We start from the raw sequence: 13,397 nt of genomic DNA, 5'->3' as shown, positions 1-13,397 counted from the left end.
CATGGAGGAAGGAGGGCACCGGCTGGGCATGGCCATGGCAGCGGCGGCGGCGGCGGAGGAGGAGGAGGAGGAGGGCGGCGGCGGGGCCGGCTTGCAGCAGCGGGTGCTGATCAACATCTCGGGGCTGCGCTTCGAGACGCAGCTGGGCACCCTGAGCCAGTTCCCGGACACGCTGCTGGGCGACCCGGCCAAGCGCATGCGGTACTTCGACCCGCTGCGCAACGAGTACTTCTTCGACCGCAACCGGCCCAGCTTCGACGGCATCCTCTACTTCTACCAGTCCGGGGGCAAGCTGCGCCGGCCCGTCAATGTCTCCATCGACGTCTTCGCCGACGAGATCCGCTTCTACCAGCTGGGCCAGGAGGCCATGGAGCGCTTCCGCGAGGACGAGGGCTTCATCCAGGAGGAGGAGAAGCCCCTGCCCTGCAACGAGTTCCAGCGCCAGGTCTGGCTCATCTTCGAGTACCCCGAGAGCTCCAGCTCGGCGCGGGGCATCGCCATCGTCTCCGTGCTGGTCATCCTCATCTCCATCATCACCTTCTGCCTGGAGACCCTGCCCGAGTTCCGCGATGAGCGGGAGCTGCAGGTGCCCCTGCCCCCGCCCGCCAACGGCACCCTGGGCCGCGAGCCCGTGCCCGCCGCGCAACCCCCCAGCGGCCTGTCGGACCCCTTTTTCATCGTTGAGACGACATGCGTGATCTGGTTCACCTTCGAGCTGCTGGTGCGCTTCTTCGCCTGCCCCAGCAAGCCCGAGTTCTCCAGGAACATCATGAACATCATCGACATTGTGGCCATCATCCCCTACTTCATCACGCTGGGCACTGAGCTGGCCCAAGAGCAGCCACAGCCCGGGACTCCTGCCACCAGCAACGGGGGCCAGCAGCAAGCCATGTCACTGGCCATCCTCCGTGTCATCCGCCTGGTCCGGGTCTTCCGGATCTTCAAGCTCTCCCGGCACTCCAAGGGGCTGCAGATTCTGGGTCAGACGCTGAAAGCCAGCATGAGGGAGCTGGGGCTCCTCATCTTCTTCCTCTTCATCGGGGTCATCCTCTTCTCCAGCGCCGTGTACTTTGCTGAGGCCGATGACCCTGACTCCCACTTTTCCAGCATCCCTGATGCGTTCTGGTGGGCGGTGGTGACCATGACCACAGTGGGCTATGGGGACATGAGGCCTGTCACCGTTGGGGGCAAGATTGTGGGCTCCTTGTGCGCCATCGCTGGCGTGCTGACCATAGCCCTGCCCGTGCCTGTCATTGTGTCCAACTTCAACTACTTCTACCACCGGGAGACTGACCAAGAGGAACAGGCCATCCTCAAAGATGAGGCCAGTGGTGCCCATGGCAGCTCGGCCGAGGGGGAGCTGAAAAGAACCGGCAGTAAAGACTCTCTGAGCAAATCTGTTGTGCACTTGGAAAACTGTGAAGGGATCAACAATGGCACTGGCTCCTTAGAGAAAGCTAATATCAAAGCTAAGAGCAACGTAGATCTCAGAAAATCGCTGTATGCGCTCTGCCTGGACACCAGTAGGGAAACAGACCTGTGAGAAAAGGCACGGAGTCAGAGAGACAGCAGGGTTTGCTGGTATTGGAACCATTAATGATGTTGTTGTTGTTGTTATTGTTGTTGTAATTATAATTTTGGTACCACTTAGTACATTAAGTTTGACTATATTTTATAACTGACCACTGGTCTCAACAGACCTCCAAGAATACATGTTTTTATGTTCTTTTTCCATGACACAAAGGGTCACCTATTTTTAAAATAGACTAAGAATAAGTTACTCTCCATGATGCAGGAGCTGGTAAATTATTACAGTGCAAATGTAATTGGTAGACACTGATTTTAGCAAACAGTGGCTTTAAATGGGTCGCATAACCAATTCACTTGCTCAAAGTTTATTATTAAAGGGTCGGAAAGGTGTGCTTGTGTATGGAGGGTGAATGGATTTTTCCTTTTGGTACTGTAGTTTCAAACTGAAATTATCTTGATATATTTTGTATCTGTATAACTGTATTTATGGGTGAAAGGAGATTATTTTTTCCTGTGAAACATGACTTCATTAAAGCACTAGAAATGTTAGCTATGATCCACTATCAGATTTCTCCTTGTGATCAGTTCAGATCTGGTTATCTAGTTTGTGAAGTGAATTTGGTGCTTTTACCCCTACAACAGAAAACTTTGCTGTTGATAAAATGTTAGTTTCTTGTGAGCCTTAATTTATTAAATATTGTAGATATGTTTCTTTATAAATACTTTTATTAACAATCTCACTGTTTCACAATTTTGAATAATTCAATCCTGTGCTTTCTATCCCAGAAAAAAGTATGCAGCTTATTTATTTTTTGTAGTTTTCTACCATTGGTGCATTTGCAGGATTTTTTAAATATTGGATTTTGTTTACTGTTACTATTTTTGATCCAAGTGCACAACAGATCAAAAACATTAAGGGGTGGGTGGTAATAACGTGAAAGCGACTTACTGGTGCAGTATCTGCAAAAGTTTTTGTTTTTTTATTTTATTTACACTCCAAATTCCTTTAAACACATGTATCGGTCACACTGCAGATCTGTGCTGCTTTTGTAGACGGCTCACTGTTTTTAATTATTACACTTTGGAAAAGGATGGCACATAAAGAATCTGACATCACATGGCTTTTAGCTTGGACTGAGATGGAAAGAATCATCTTTCACCAAAATGAGTTCTGTCTTCTTTTTTTTCCCTTTAATTTCAATACCAAACCTTTATAATGCTATGGATTTTACAATTTACATATTCTTGAATGGCAAATGGAAAATTATCTTCATCTTGATAATATGGTACTGTAAAGCAACTGTTGTGAAGACTGACATGAAGCTGATTCATTACTTTTAAGTCTGCATTGTAAATTTTATTGCAAAGGATGCACCTTTTTGCAAATTCCTTTTGCATTCCTGAAGGATATTTGATGCCTTTCCTATGAACAGTGGCACAACAAGAGTAGCAGATGATGGAAGAGAAGTCTTTGATTACCGACAGTCAAGGTTTGTTTTTATCAAAATTTATGATGCATTTAATATCTTATGCAAGGAAATAAAATATATGCACAGAGATAAGCATTAAGCAGCCTCACAAAATGGTCTTTTAACATTCCAGACACAAATGTTTGGTCATCCATTCTTTACCATGATGATTAATGACAAGGGGGGAAAAAAGAACAATATTTTTTTCCTTCTCATTTGAATAAAAATATACATGCCAGGTGAGAGGACTGATAAAACGAAGCATGTCCAAGGGCCCAATCCAAAACCTGGGGGAAGGGGATGTAGGAATTTACCTGCAAAAGGAAGGCAGAATTCTTTTCAATGTTAGGACTGAACATTTGTCCTCTAAATTTGGTGTGATGCTGCTGTATATTGACAAATAATTCATCATAGATGTGACAAATAAAGGGCCTGACTGTGACGCATTCATGTGACAGGCACATCCCTTGACCCCGCCATGCTTCATCGGGAATTTGCCTCTGTAAAAAGTGTAGGATTGGGCCTCAAGGAAGATAGAATGTAAAGTTAAAGGACTGGGTAGTAGTGCAGTCTGCTAGTTGCAGGGTTTTTTTTTTAAGTTTTGAACTCCCACTTCAACCTTATCGAGCTGCTTTTTGTCAAGCAAGTAGTCCCTTTGGCTTCCACGAACCCCTTTTGACCCACCAGAATAAGAACTACTGCACCAAGCGAGGCTCAAAGGATCTGACTCACAACCACAACTTCCTGTCACTGTTACCTTTGTCCTCCCTTCCTTATGTCGTCCATTGTTGATTGTCACACCATGGTCCTCTCTTAAATTAAACTGTAAGCTCTTCAGGGCAGGGATCATCGTCATATTCGCACAGTTCCCTGGGAAACAACGGAGCCCTGATCCTCTGGGTGCTAGCAAAGTACAAGTAATACATACTAGTAACCACAGTCAATCGAGTAACACTGATCAGGGTGGGAGGAGAATCAGACCTAATGAGTTGGGAAGTAGCAGAGGGCTCAGTCTTGAGAGGTGCTAAGTGCTCTTAACTCTAAATGAAGTCAGTTGGTCAAATTCTACCCTCAGTGACTGTACATGCCATGCTGTAACTGAGAGCACTGTTTGCCCTAGAATGAGTTGCATGTACTTAGCACCCATCAAAGTCTAGATGCAAAGGAGTCTCTTTAGAGTTGGTCAGAAATCACTCTTCCTCCTTTCAGCTTTGAAAATTCAAACAGGTAATTTGATGTTTTGTGTGTGTGTGTGTGGCATTTGACTGTCTTATTTCTTCCATAATAAAATGAAAGAAGTTTTTAATAAACAGAAAGGCGAATATTCCTTCCGGTCCAACCACAAATGTTTGCTTGGGTTGGCTTCTTAAACCAATTGTCAGTCCTATGTTTTGATCTCTGGTTTGGTATCTTCTTTCCTAATAGCAAAGGATTGGCTTTATAAAGAGAGAGTTCCTGCAGTGTACTGACTAGTGGGATTTAAGAAATGCTGAGGCCCCAGTTCAGCAAAAAAGAGTTTGTTTAACTTTAAGCCCATGCTGAAATCCACCCTTTTCAGCCAAGCATTTAAATATGTGCAACTACTCATGGGCTTAAAGCTAAGTGTGTACCTTAGCAAGGCTTTAGAGAATCAGCAATTCTCATGGCCTTCAGTATAAGGAATTAGATACATAGATGCCTTTAAAGTGTTCGGCATATGCACTGCTGAGCCTGAAGTGATGTATGACATACCAGAATCAAAACAACAATTTCCTATTGCAGGATGATTGCCCAATCCTGCAGTCTTTGCTCTAAGCATCATTCATTACTCACAAAAATATTCACTGTGAGAGCAATAGTACTGGCCACACCAGCAAGGATGGCTTACGTAAATAAGAGTTGGTAGCCTGGCCCTGTCTGTGAATATTTTTCAACAAATTTCCAAATGCAAGGTCCTGGTTCTGTTCCCATGTACTTTAGTGGCAAAACTATTCACTGATTTCATTGTGGACAGGATCAGGCATTGGGTCCTAGCACCTGGGTTCGCAGGAAAAGAAGAGCCATGAGAATTGTTACAGAAGTGCTATTTTGCACCCTTTGCTAGAGCAAAGGAAGTGAGGGGAAAGGGAAGAAGGAGAATACTGATATGAGAAAGTTAATGTATTGTAAGTGACACAAGAAGGGACTTAATGTTTTTTTTCTCTACTGTGACATTCATTTCAGGAAGGAAATCTCTCCAAGCTGCTTTGATTTTATGTTAGCTGTCCTGGAATTTAAAAAAAACTGAATTAAACCCTCTTTAGAAGAACCCAAGCCACTTAATGGAAGAGTTTATTAAAATAAATGAATGCAAGTTTGACGAGTGATTTCCTGTCAAGACTTTTGGACAGTGTTCTCATTATGCAGCCACTCATGTTACTTTATTTCCCTGTAACTCAAACTTGTGATTGTTATTAATGATGTGTAATTTGGGACAGGATGGCAGAGTGCATTTAGGATGCATTAGCCCTCCATTTTTGAGATGCTGGACTGAGTCTTGTTTTGGGTCTCCGCTTGCTCAGCCTCATCTCAGGGGACTTTCCTTCACATCACATACAAGGTAATACCGTCATGATAAAACTGATGAGATTGCAATCAGCAGCAAACATGCTTTATGGGCAATGGGTGCCAAATTCCTTTCCTACCTGCAAAAGGTGTAAACAGAAAATGCTGAGTTAACAAAAATGTTTGTGGAGCAGGAAATTTTTTATTTAAGACACCATTACTTTTTTCTGCACTGGGCTAGTGGTGGTGCCTAAGTGCCTGTTGGCAGTGCCTGACGCTGACATGTAAATCAGGGTTCCTTTCACTGTGGTTCGCAAAATATAATGATGAGGATACTCATCTTCCGTGTTGCTGTTTGCTGCTGCATGCTGACACCTAGCAGCAGCGGCAAGGCTGGGTTTGGTGGCTGTGCAGCCACTGGCTCTCAGCCAGTATTTGCACTTTGTGACCTCCCCAGTAGGGTCGCTGAGCACAGAAGGACAGTTAATGCTGCTTCAAGCAGCCTTAACAAATCCCACTTTGTGTTTTTTTCCCCGTTTATTTGTTTTGACTATGCTAAAGGAACATGATGCTTCCAGCAGCTGTTTCCTGGTTTCTCACATTATTTCCCTTGACAGTTCCCCATTTCCCTGTGTGGTCCCATGGCTTATGCCACACTGGTATACAGAGTGGGAACATTCTCGGGTAGCTTCCTTTCCTCATATTGATGCTTCCCTCTAAACTATTGAGCAGCAGGGATGTTAGCTAGAGAGACAGCTCAGGATTTGGTTTACTCAGGGGAAAAAATGCCTTGGTTTAGAGCATGGTGATGATTTAACATTACAGCAACACTGCTCAGGAGTAATGAGTAACTATTCATCTGAAACAAGTAGGGATAGTTTGGTAAAATGTAATTAACTGCATTGAAATGTGGCCAGGTTAGTAGAGTTGGTTTGACTATTTTTTATTTTAAAAATGAAGTGGGATCTTTACAGAGCTAGTTGGGACCTTGATTTTATAATATATCCAAATGACATAATGCCATAGTTTGGCTGAGTTAGTAATCTGTGCTCTGGAAAGACCTTTAACTGTAATGAAAAGGATGACTGAGTTCAAGATTGAGGTGCTGTGGGGATAGTGTGAGGTTAAGCTTTAATAGGAACTGCTTGCTCTAAGGCTCACTCTTGCTACTGTGATTTGTCCTTCCTTCTATAAGCACTGACCTCCCCTCTCCAGTTAATTTAGCTATGACTATTTTTTAATCAAAAGTAGCAGATATTACATAATGATAATTATTCTGTTAAGCAGTATCTCATATTTTGCAATAAGCATGCAACATTAAAGCTACTAAAACTTGTATTAACATTGATATTAGTACAACATTTCTCTCTTACCATATTGGCACATACTCTCACCTCGCTCAAGTCCTTCAGCTTCTCCAGTTCCAGCTGTTTTCACCTGATTTTAAGCTCTGGTCATGCAAGTGCTTGCCATGGAGCGTAGTGTTTGCTACGTGACAAGAGTGGGTCTGCTCATGGTTGTAGCAAACACTGTACCTTCTCCAGTAGGGGCCCACAGGAAATCTCTCTCTCTGTCCTATAAGGCATCATGTGAAACACTGTATAAATAAACTGCCAATAATAAGCATAGCTATTGATAAATCTTCTAATAACGTTGTGCTATTACTAGTATTGCTGGTAATAATACTATTTATACTAGTATTAATAGTAATAATGCTGCGGCTGAATAATTCACTGACACTGATTTATAAAGATAAATATGAACTTATTAAAAGGAAGGGAGAAAGCAGCATTTTTGTAGCATTAGTATTATTTCAATGCAAATTCTTGTTCCTGTAATCTAGTGTTCTTATTTGGTATACATCAGTTCCCACAAACCTATGCCTTACTTATTGATAATTATCTAGGGGAAACCATCCTAAATTAAAGAAAACAAAATAATATCACAGGCCAGATCCTTAGTTGTTACAAATTAGCATAGTTTCATTGAAATCAGCTCAGTAATACCAATTCCTGGTTTACAGCATATCTTTGTACACAGTCAGCACTGCATAACTTAATCATTTCCCCACCATAAATGGAAAGGACTTGATTTTGCATTCACCCCAACTGTATACACCACATACTCATGCAGAGTTACACCCCAGTTACAAGAACGTAAGTCAAATGACTGTCCAGACCTAATGTCAGCGCAAGGAATCCTGCTGTTGGAAGATGTGTCAGTCTGCCTTCCAAAAGCATAATGCCAGTTTATGATTAAAGGTTTGTCCACCCTTTGAATTTTATTCATGGACTGAATGTCAAATATGGATGTACCAATTTTGATTTTATTTACTCCAACATGAATCCAAAGTAACTCCCCTGAAATCCATTGGGTATGATTGCGATCTCACTTCCACTGCTTTTGTAGATGTGTATAACTCCATTTGCTTGTCTGGTGTTACTCTACATTTGCATCAGTTTAAGCAAGATCAAGATCAGGGAGGTTGACTTCAGTGAAATTGTGTTACCTTGGATTTTAGTTGTGTGAGCGCCAAATTACAGCTAAGAAATTCCTTGCCTGGCAGGACACTAATCATCTTCCTTACTGAAAGAAGTATTATCTAAAGCATGTTTCTGTTTCTGTTTAAGGACTGGATTCACAGATAATCCAAATGATTACTGTACGATGGATTACCCTAGACAATGTTTACCAAAAATGTCACATTATCACAATCACATTAAAGATCCCTCAACTTCTCTGCTATATCATCTGTCAACTCATGTTTACTATTACAGTGAGATTAGGTTTCCAAAGAAATCAATATGGGTTGTAGCATTTTATGACATGCATGCGAGCAAAGTGAAAGACATATAGCACTGCTGTGTTTTGACGGCAGTGTGCCACACAGAATGTCACTTGTTATCCTGTGGAAAGCATAGTCAGAACAGCAGGGACTAAACTCAGCGTTGTTTTACACTCTGCACTTTTGCTGATGATGTACATTTGCCTCCACTGACATTTTCACCTCATCCTGCAAGCCCTTTTCATATTGTAAGTGCCTCAGACTTTGGTGGCCAACTTTTGACACTAACTTGTCTCAAAAAGTGAGGTACCTGATCTTTATCTACTTGAGAGCTCTTACCTTGTTGAAGCAATGAATTTGATGAGTGGCATGATAAAATTATTCTTTATTAACAGAACCATCCAGCTGCCTGACTTAGTAGATATGCTTAACATTGAGCATAACTAACATTCCTCCATTTTAGGTACACACTTTGTTAGGATTGATTGGCAGAGAAATGTGTGTTTCTGATGAGAGCACAATGGGCTTTTGATGACATCATGCTATACTTTATTCTTACTGATTTCTGGAGATTATTTTTCTCCTTTTTCTTTTTCTTCTTCAGTCTGTTTGGATCACTGGGTGGAGGTGGATTAAATAAATTTAGGTCTCCCTCTCAGCATCTCTCAGATCCTCTCCCAGCAACTAACTCTATTACTGTTTCTCTTACAGATTATTTGTTCATAGATGTTAGGTGCTGGAAAGGACCTCTTGAGATCATCAGGTCCAACCCCCCTGTGCTTGGGCAGGAAAGACTGCTGGGGTCAGATGACCCCAGCAAGGTGAGCATCTAGACAGCAGTATATCCTTCCTTGTCCAACCTTCAAGAAACAGTAAAACAACAGACCTCCACATTCAGGTTTGCAATTTGCCAGCACTCAAATGTGATAGGGCTGGGTGCAGTTTAAATCGTGTGGAAAGAAGGCTAGGAAGTAGCACAGAAATGTGAGGTTCTGCTGCCTGATTGGGGCCAGGCCAAGGTGGAGACCTTTCATATGGTGTTTATGGCAGCATTTCAGTGGCAGTGCTCATAGTGAACCTCCAAACCTCCCAAATCTGGTGCAGAGTTCTCTTTGCCCACCCCAGAGTAGTCAGAATTAGTTAGATCATATTGTCCTTAATTCTCCTTGGCAAGTCCAGTGTTCCTTCCCTTCATCCAGCCAAAGCTTCATGCCGCTAAAAACTGCATGTGATATCTTATGGACAGCTGAAAAGAGATTTGAATGACTTAAGCAGCATAGACTTACAATTCTGTTTTCTCTTGTTTAAGTGACTTGAAAAATCTGAGGGGGTGTAATTGAGGGAAGGTTTTTCGTGTGAATTTTCAGTGAACTTTCTGAGGGTTTTTTGCTTTATAAAACACTGTAATTTTCAAGGCTGTGCTGCATAAAAGGGTTATTTAAAGACGAGAAACGTTAATGTGAAAATACTTATTATTATTACTATTGTATTAATATGTAGTGAAATTGTGGAATGTTTTTATTAGAAAAAGGTATTTATTAGAGAACTGGTAATTTTTCCTTGGTCTTCCAAGGTAATTCTGGAGAGTACATGGTCAGCCTGAAAGGAGGTCTTTCAAACAAGGCAGTCTGGCAGGGAAACAGGAAACCTAGAATCCTGATGATTCTGCCACTACTTCATTGTGTGTTTTTGACCAGGTCACTTTGAAATTCAGTCTCCATTTCCCTAGGATTTGTTATGTTTACCCATCACAACAAAATGCTTGGCATTTCCTCTTGATTAGTTCAAGCTGACTCCAAGGTGACTTTGGATGTTCCTTGTTCAGGGTGTTGGATGACTTGGATCCCACTCGGAGTTACCTAAATCACATGTATCATGTACAGAGTGTAGGCAGCTAACTATGGGTCCTCCACTTCACTCCAGGAACAGGCAATTGAAATCTAGGCATTTGCCATCCTTAATTGGATCCAGCCATATACCTCAAAGAGGTTTTGCAAGATATAACCATCTCACAGAGATTCATAGATGTTGGGGGCTGGAAGGGACCTCATGAGATCACCAGGTCCAGCCCTCCTGCACTTGGGCAGGAAAGACTGCTGGGATCAGATGACCCCAGCAAGGTGAGCGTCCAGTCATTTTTTAAAGATCTCCGGGGTAGGTGACTGTACAACTTCTGGTACAATGCTAGAATCAGGTAAACCCCTATGTAAGTGGAAAGGATTGTTATTAAATAGTCAAATGTTTATTTCTTATTAGTAATTATGTTTATTTTTAACTTTCTCTGATAATTTTATCTCTCTGATTGTGTGTAATGCAGAGTTAATTTGACTGGATAGTGGAAAGGGTGGAGATATCTCAGATATTGGCTTTACCTGAATCTCAGCCACCTCTATGTTACTGAATTAAAAACTTAAAGCAAGCAGTGTAAGAAAGGTAATGGTTCATACACAGGATCTAGGTGAAGTGCAGTAGGAATGTGACAAAAGCTAAAGTGTAGGAATAAACTTTCATGAGTTTAGGGTACAGGGAAAAGTTGAACTGGAAGGTGTGTAAATTCCTTGTGTTTCAAAATGAAGCTTGCACTGACTAGGGAGCAGTCTGGGTTCGGTTCCTATTGAGGAGCTGGAAATTGCACCAAGGAGAGGATCAGAACTCTCTAACATCCAGGGCCTGCCAAAAAAAGACAATTTAAACCTGACTCAGCACTGGAGAAGTCCTGTCGTGTTAACACAGCTTGCCTTTCCTTGGAGCCCACTGCTCACACGAAGGAACCAGAGTATGAATATTGGGGTTGGAGTGCAGTAAAAGCTTTTATTACATTGTCCCTATCAGCATGGCTGATTGTTTCCATTGGTTGGAAGTGATTACAGTATTTAGGGTTACCATACGTCTGGGTTTTCCTGGATATGTCCTCTTTTTGGGGTCCTCCCATCTTTGGTGGGTTTTTTTTTAAATATCAACAACTTGCTCTGCTCAGCATTGAAGGATTTCCCAGCATTTCCTGGCTTGCTATAGCAAGGAGCTGCTTGGAGCTGATGGGAGTGGGGGAAGGCCATTGGAGGCTGGGGGCATCATGTGCATCTACACATGCACATGCATGTGGCTGGCATACAGCCAGGCAGGGTGGTGGGAGCAGCCCCGGCAGGTGGATGCAGGTAAATCTATGGAAGTCAGGGGTAGGAAGGCCAGGGCTTGGGGACTGTGTGTGTGTGAGGGGTGGGTGCCTGCTGGTGCTGAGGGAAGCTGTCCAGGCTCTGGGGCTGCAGCATGGCAGAGGAGGTGGGCAAGGTGCCTGCCCCTCCAAAGCGGGGAAGAAGGGAGGGGGGCTTTGTGGGCATCACGGAGCTGTGTGGCTGGGCCAGTGACACTGGGGCTGGTGCCTGTGCTTGCAAGGGCAGAGCAGCTGGGAGATGCTGCAGGGCTGGGGGGAGCAGGGGCTACAGATTGGGAGTGAGGGGCACTGGCAGGGCTGTGGGGGCTGTGGCTTGGAAGTAAGGGGCACCAGCTGGGTGGGGGACTGTGGATCATGAGTGCAGGGCACAGGCAGTACTGGGGGGCTGCAGATCAGGGGTGAGGGGCACCAGCATGGTCTGGAGGGCAGGGTACTGTGGGTCAGGATTGAGGGGCAGCAGCAGGGATGGGGGGTTGTGGCTTGGGAGTGAGGGGCAGGGGTAGGGTACGGGCATATTTCTGTCCGCCCCACAATCATATTTACCCCCCCCAGTCAGGTGTCTTCTTTTTTGAAACTGGAAATATGGTAACCCTAGATTACTACTGCAGAGATCATCACAGTTCTGGCTCGGTTTCCAACCATACCCATACACATCCAACTGTGCCTCCAGGAAAAAAAAATGACAGAGCCTGAGACTGGCTGCATTCCCATGGAAGGACATCTGTGAGAACATGCAGCACCAGTGTAGACCATGCGCATGCATAGAAACCATTATGTAAGTTGACCCTGCTCAGAGGTTACAATGTGGTTAAGATACTGGTGACCAGTGTACAGGAGCTCTCCCACAATTTCTGCCATGAGCAGAGCTCTGCTGGAGGCAGAAATAGCAGGGAATTTTCAATAAAAATAGGCTAACTCAGATAGGGCTTTTCTGCACTGGCCTATTTCGTTTAGTTTTTTCATTGGTTTTCTTCCTTTTTTCCATACAGGCTGATGAGATTTGAGATAATTTGGACATTAATGAATTACAGCCTGAAAATGGACTAGGGAAAGGAAGAAATAACTACACTTTCTGGGTATCATCGTTAGCTTTCAAGAGGTTTGATTTTTCTAAATTGACATTTGATAATGGAAGAGAAGTGTATATCTACGTGCTGATCTAAGAAAAATCACTAATTTACCCATGCAGTTCTGGGGGGTTGTTATATAATTGGTTGGCCAACTTCCAGGCAGCTTCTCAGGCACTGTGGTCCTCCTCTGCTGCCCCATCCCAGAAGCAGAGGCAGGAAGTAGACAGCCGAGGAGAGTAGAAGAGCCTGAAGAATCCAGCTGCTGCAGCAGGAGCAATGGCATGGGTGGTGGGTGGAAGTGGCAATAGTGACCGCATGCTAACTCTTTGGAGGCCACACACAGTCCATGGACCCCAACTCTGCTATGTATCATTGGTTTCTAAACTATCAATCACAGACCAGCAGGTAGCTCCAGAACGCACAGAAAAATTTCTTTATAGGAATGGTTGCAGTACTGTGGTCTCTGGACAGTAAAACAGACTAGATTTTTGTAAGATTGAGAGAAAGGGTATGTAAAGGGCTGGAAGCAAAGCCCCCTTAGAGCTCCCTTCGGACACTGGGCCTTAAATGAAAACCCAGCACAATGAATTCAATTCCTTCCAGCATTCAGGGCATTTCTGAATGCCCTGTTTCTATTGGAAATAATCCCCGTGAGCCTACTCCCATATCCCCGCATCAGTATTTGGAGCAGGGGTAGGCAAAATGCAGCCCAGGGGCTGGATGCAGCCCGCCAGGCCATTCTATCCAGTCCGCAGGGCCCCTAAAAAATGTAGAAAATTAATATTTATCTGCCCCTGGCTGCCTATCATGTGGCCCTTGATGGCTTGCCAAAACTCAGTAAGCGGCCC

General features: G+C 43.8%; 1 protein-coding gene across 1 annotated transcript; it reads left to right on the top strand.

The window, feature by feature from the left end:
• Position 1: 1 nt before the first annotated feature.
• LOC109296561 (potassium voltage-gated channel subfamily A member 5-like) lies at positions 2–3,184 on the top strand. Its single transcript, XM_019516004.1, has one exon. The coding sequence runs from the start codon at positions 2–4 to the stop codon at positions 1,541–1,543; it is 1,542 nt and encodes a 513-aa protein (XP_019371549.1). The 3' UTR covers positions 1,544–3,184.
• The last annotated feature ends 10,213 nt before the right edge of the window (positions 3,185–13,397 follow it).

Source organism: Gavialis gangeticus, unplaced genomic scaffold (assembly GCF_001723915.1).
Source record: "Gavialis gangeticus isolate Ggan-Ray unplaced genomic scaffold, GavGan_comp1, whole genome shotgun sequence".
NCBI classification, from domain to species: domain Eukaryota; kingdom Metazoa; phylum Chordata; order Crocodylia; family Gavialidae; genus Gavialis; species Gavialis gangeticus.
The sequence above is the reverse complement of the archived record's forward strand: the minus strand, read 5'-3'. Positions and strand labels throughout refer to the sequence as shown.

What these genes read in the sequence shown, in the direction of transcription:
- LOC109296561 (XM_019516004.1), top strand. Translation starts at nt 2, where the DNA reads ATGGAGGAAGGAGGGCACCGGCTGGGCATGGCCATGGCAGCGGCGGCG.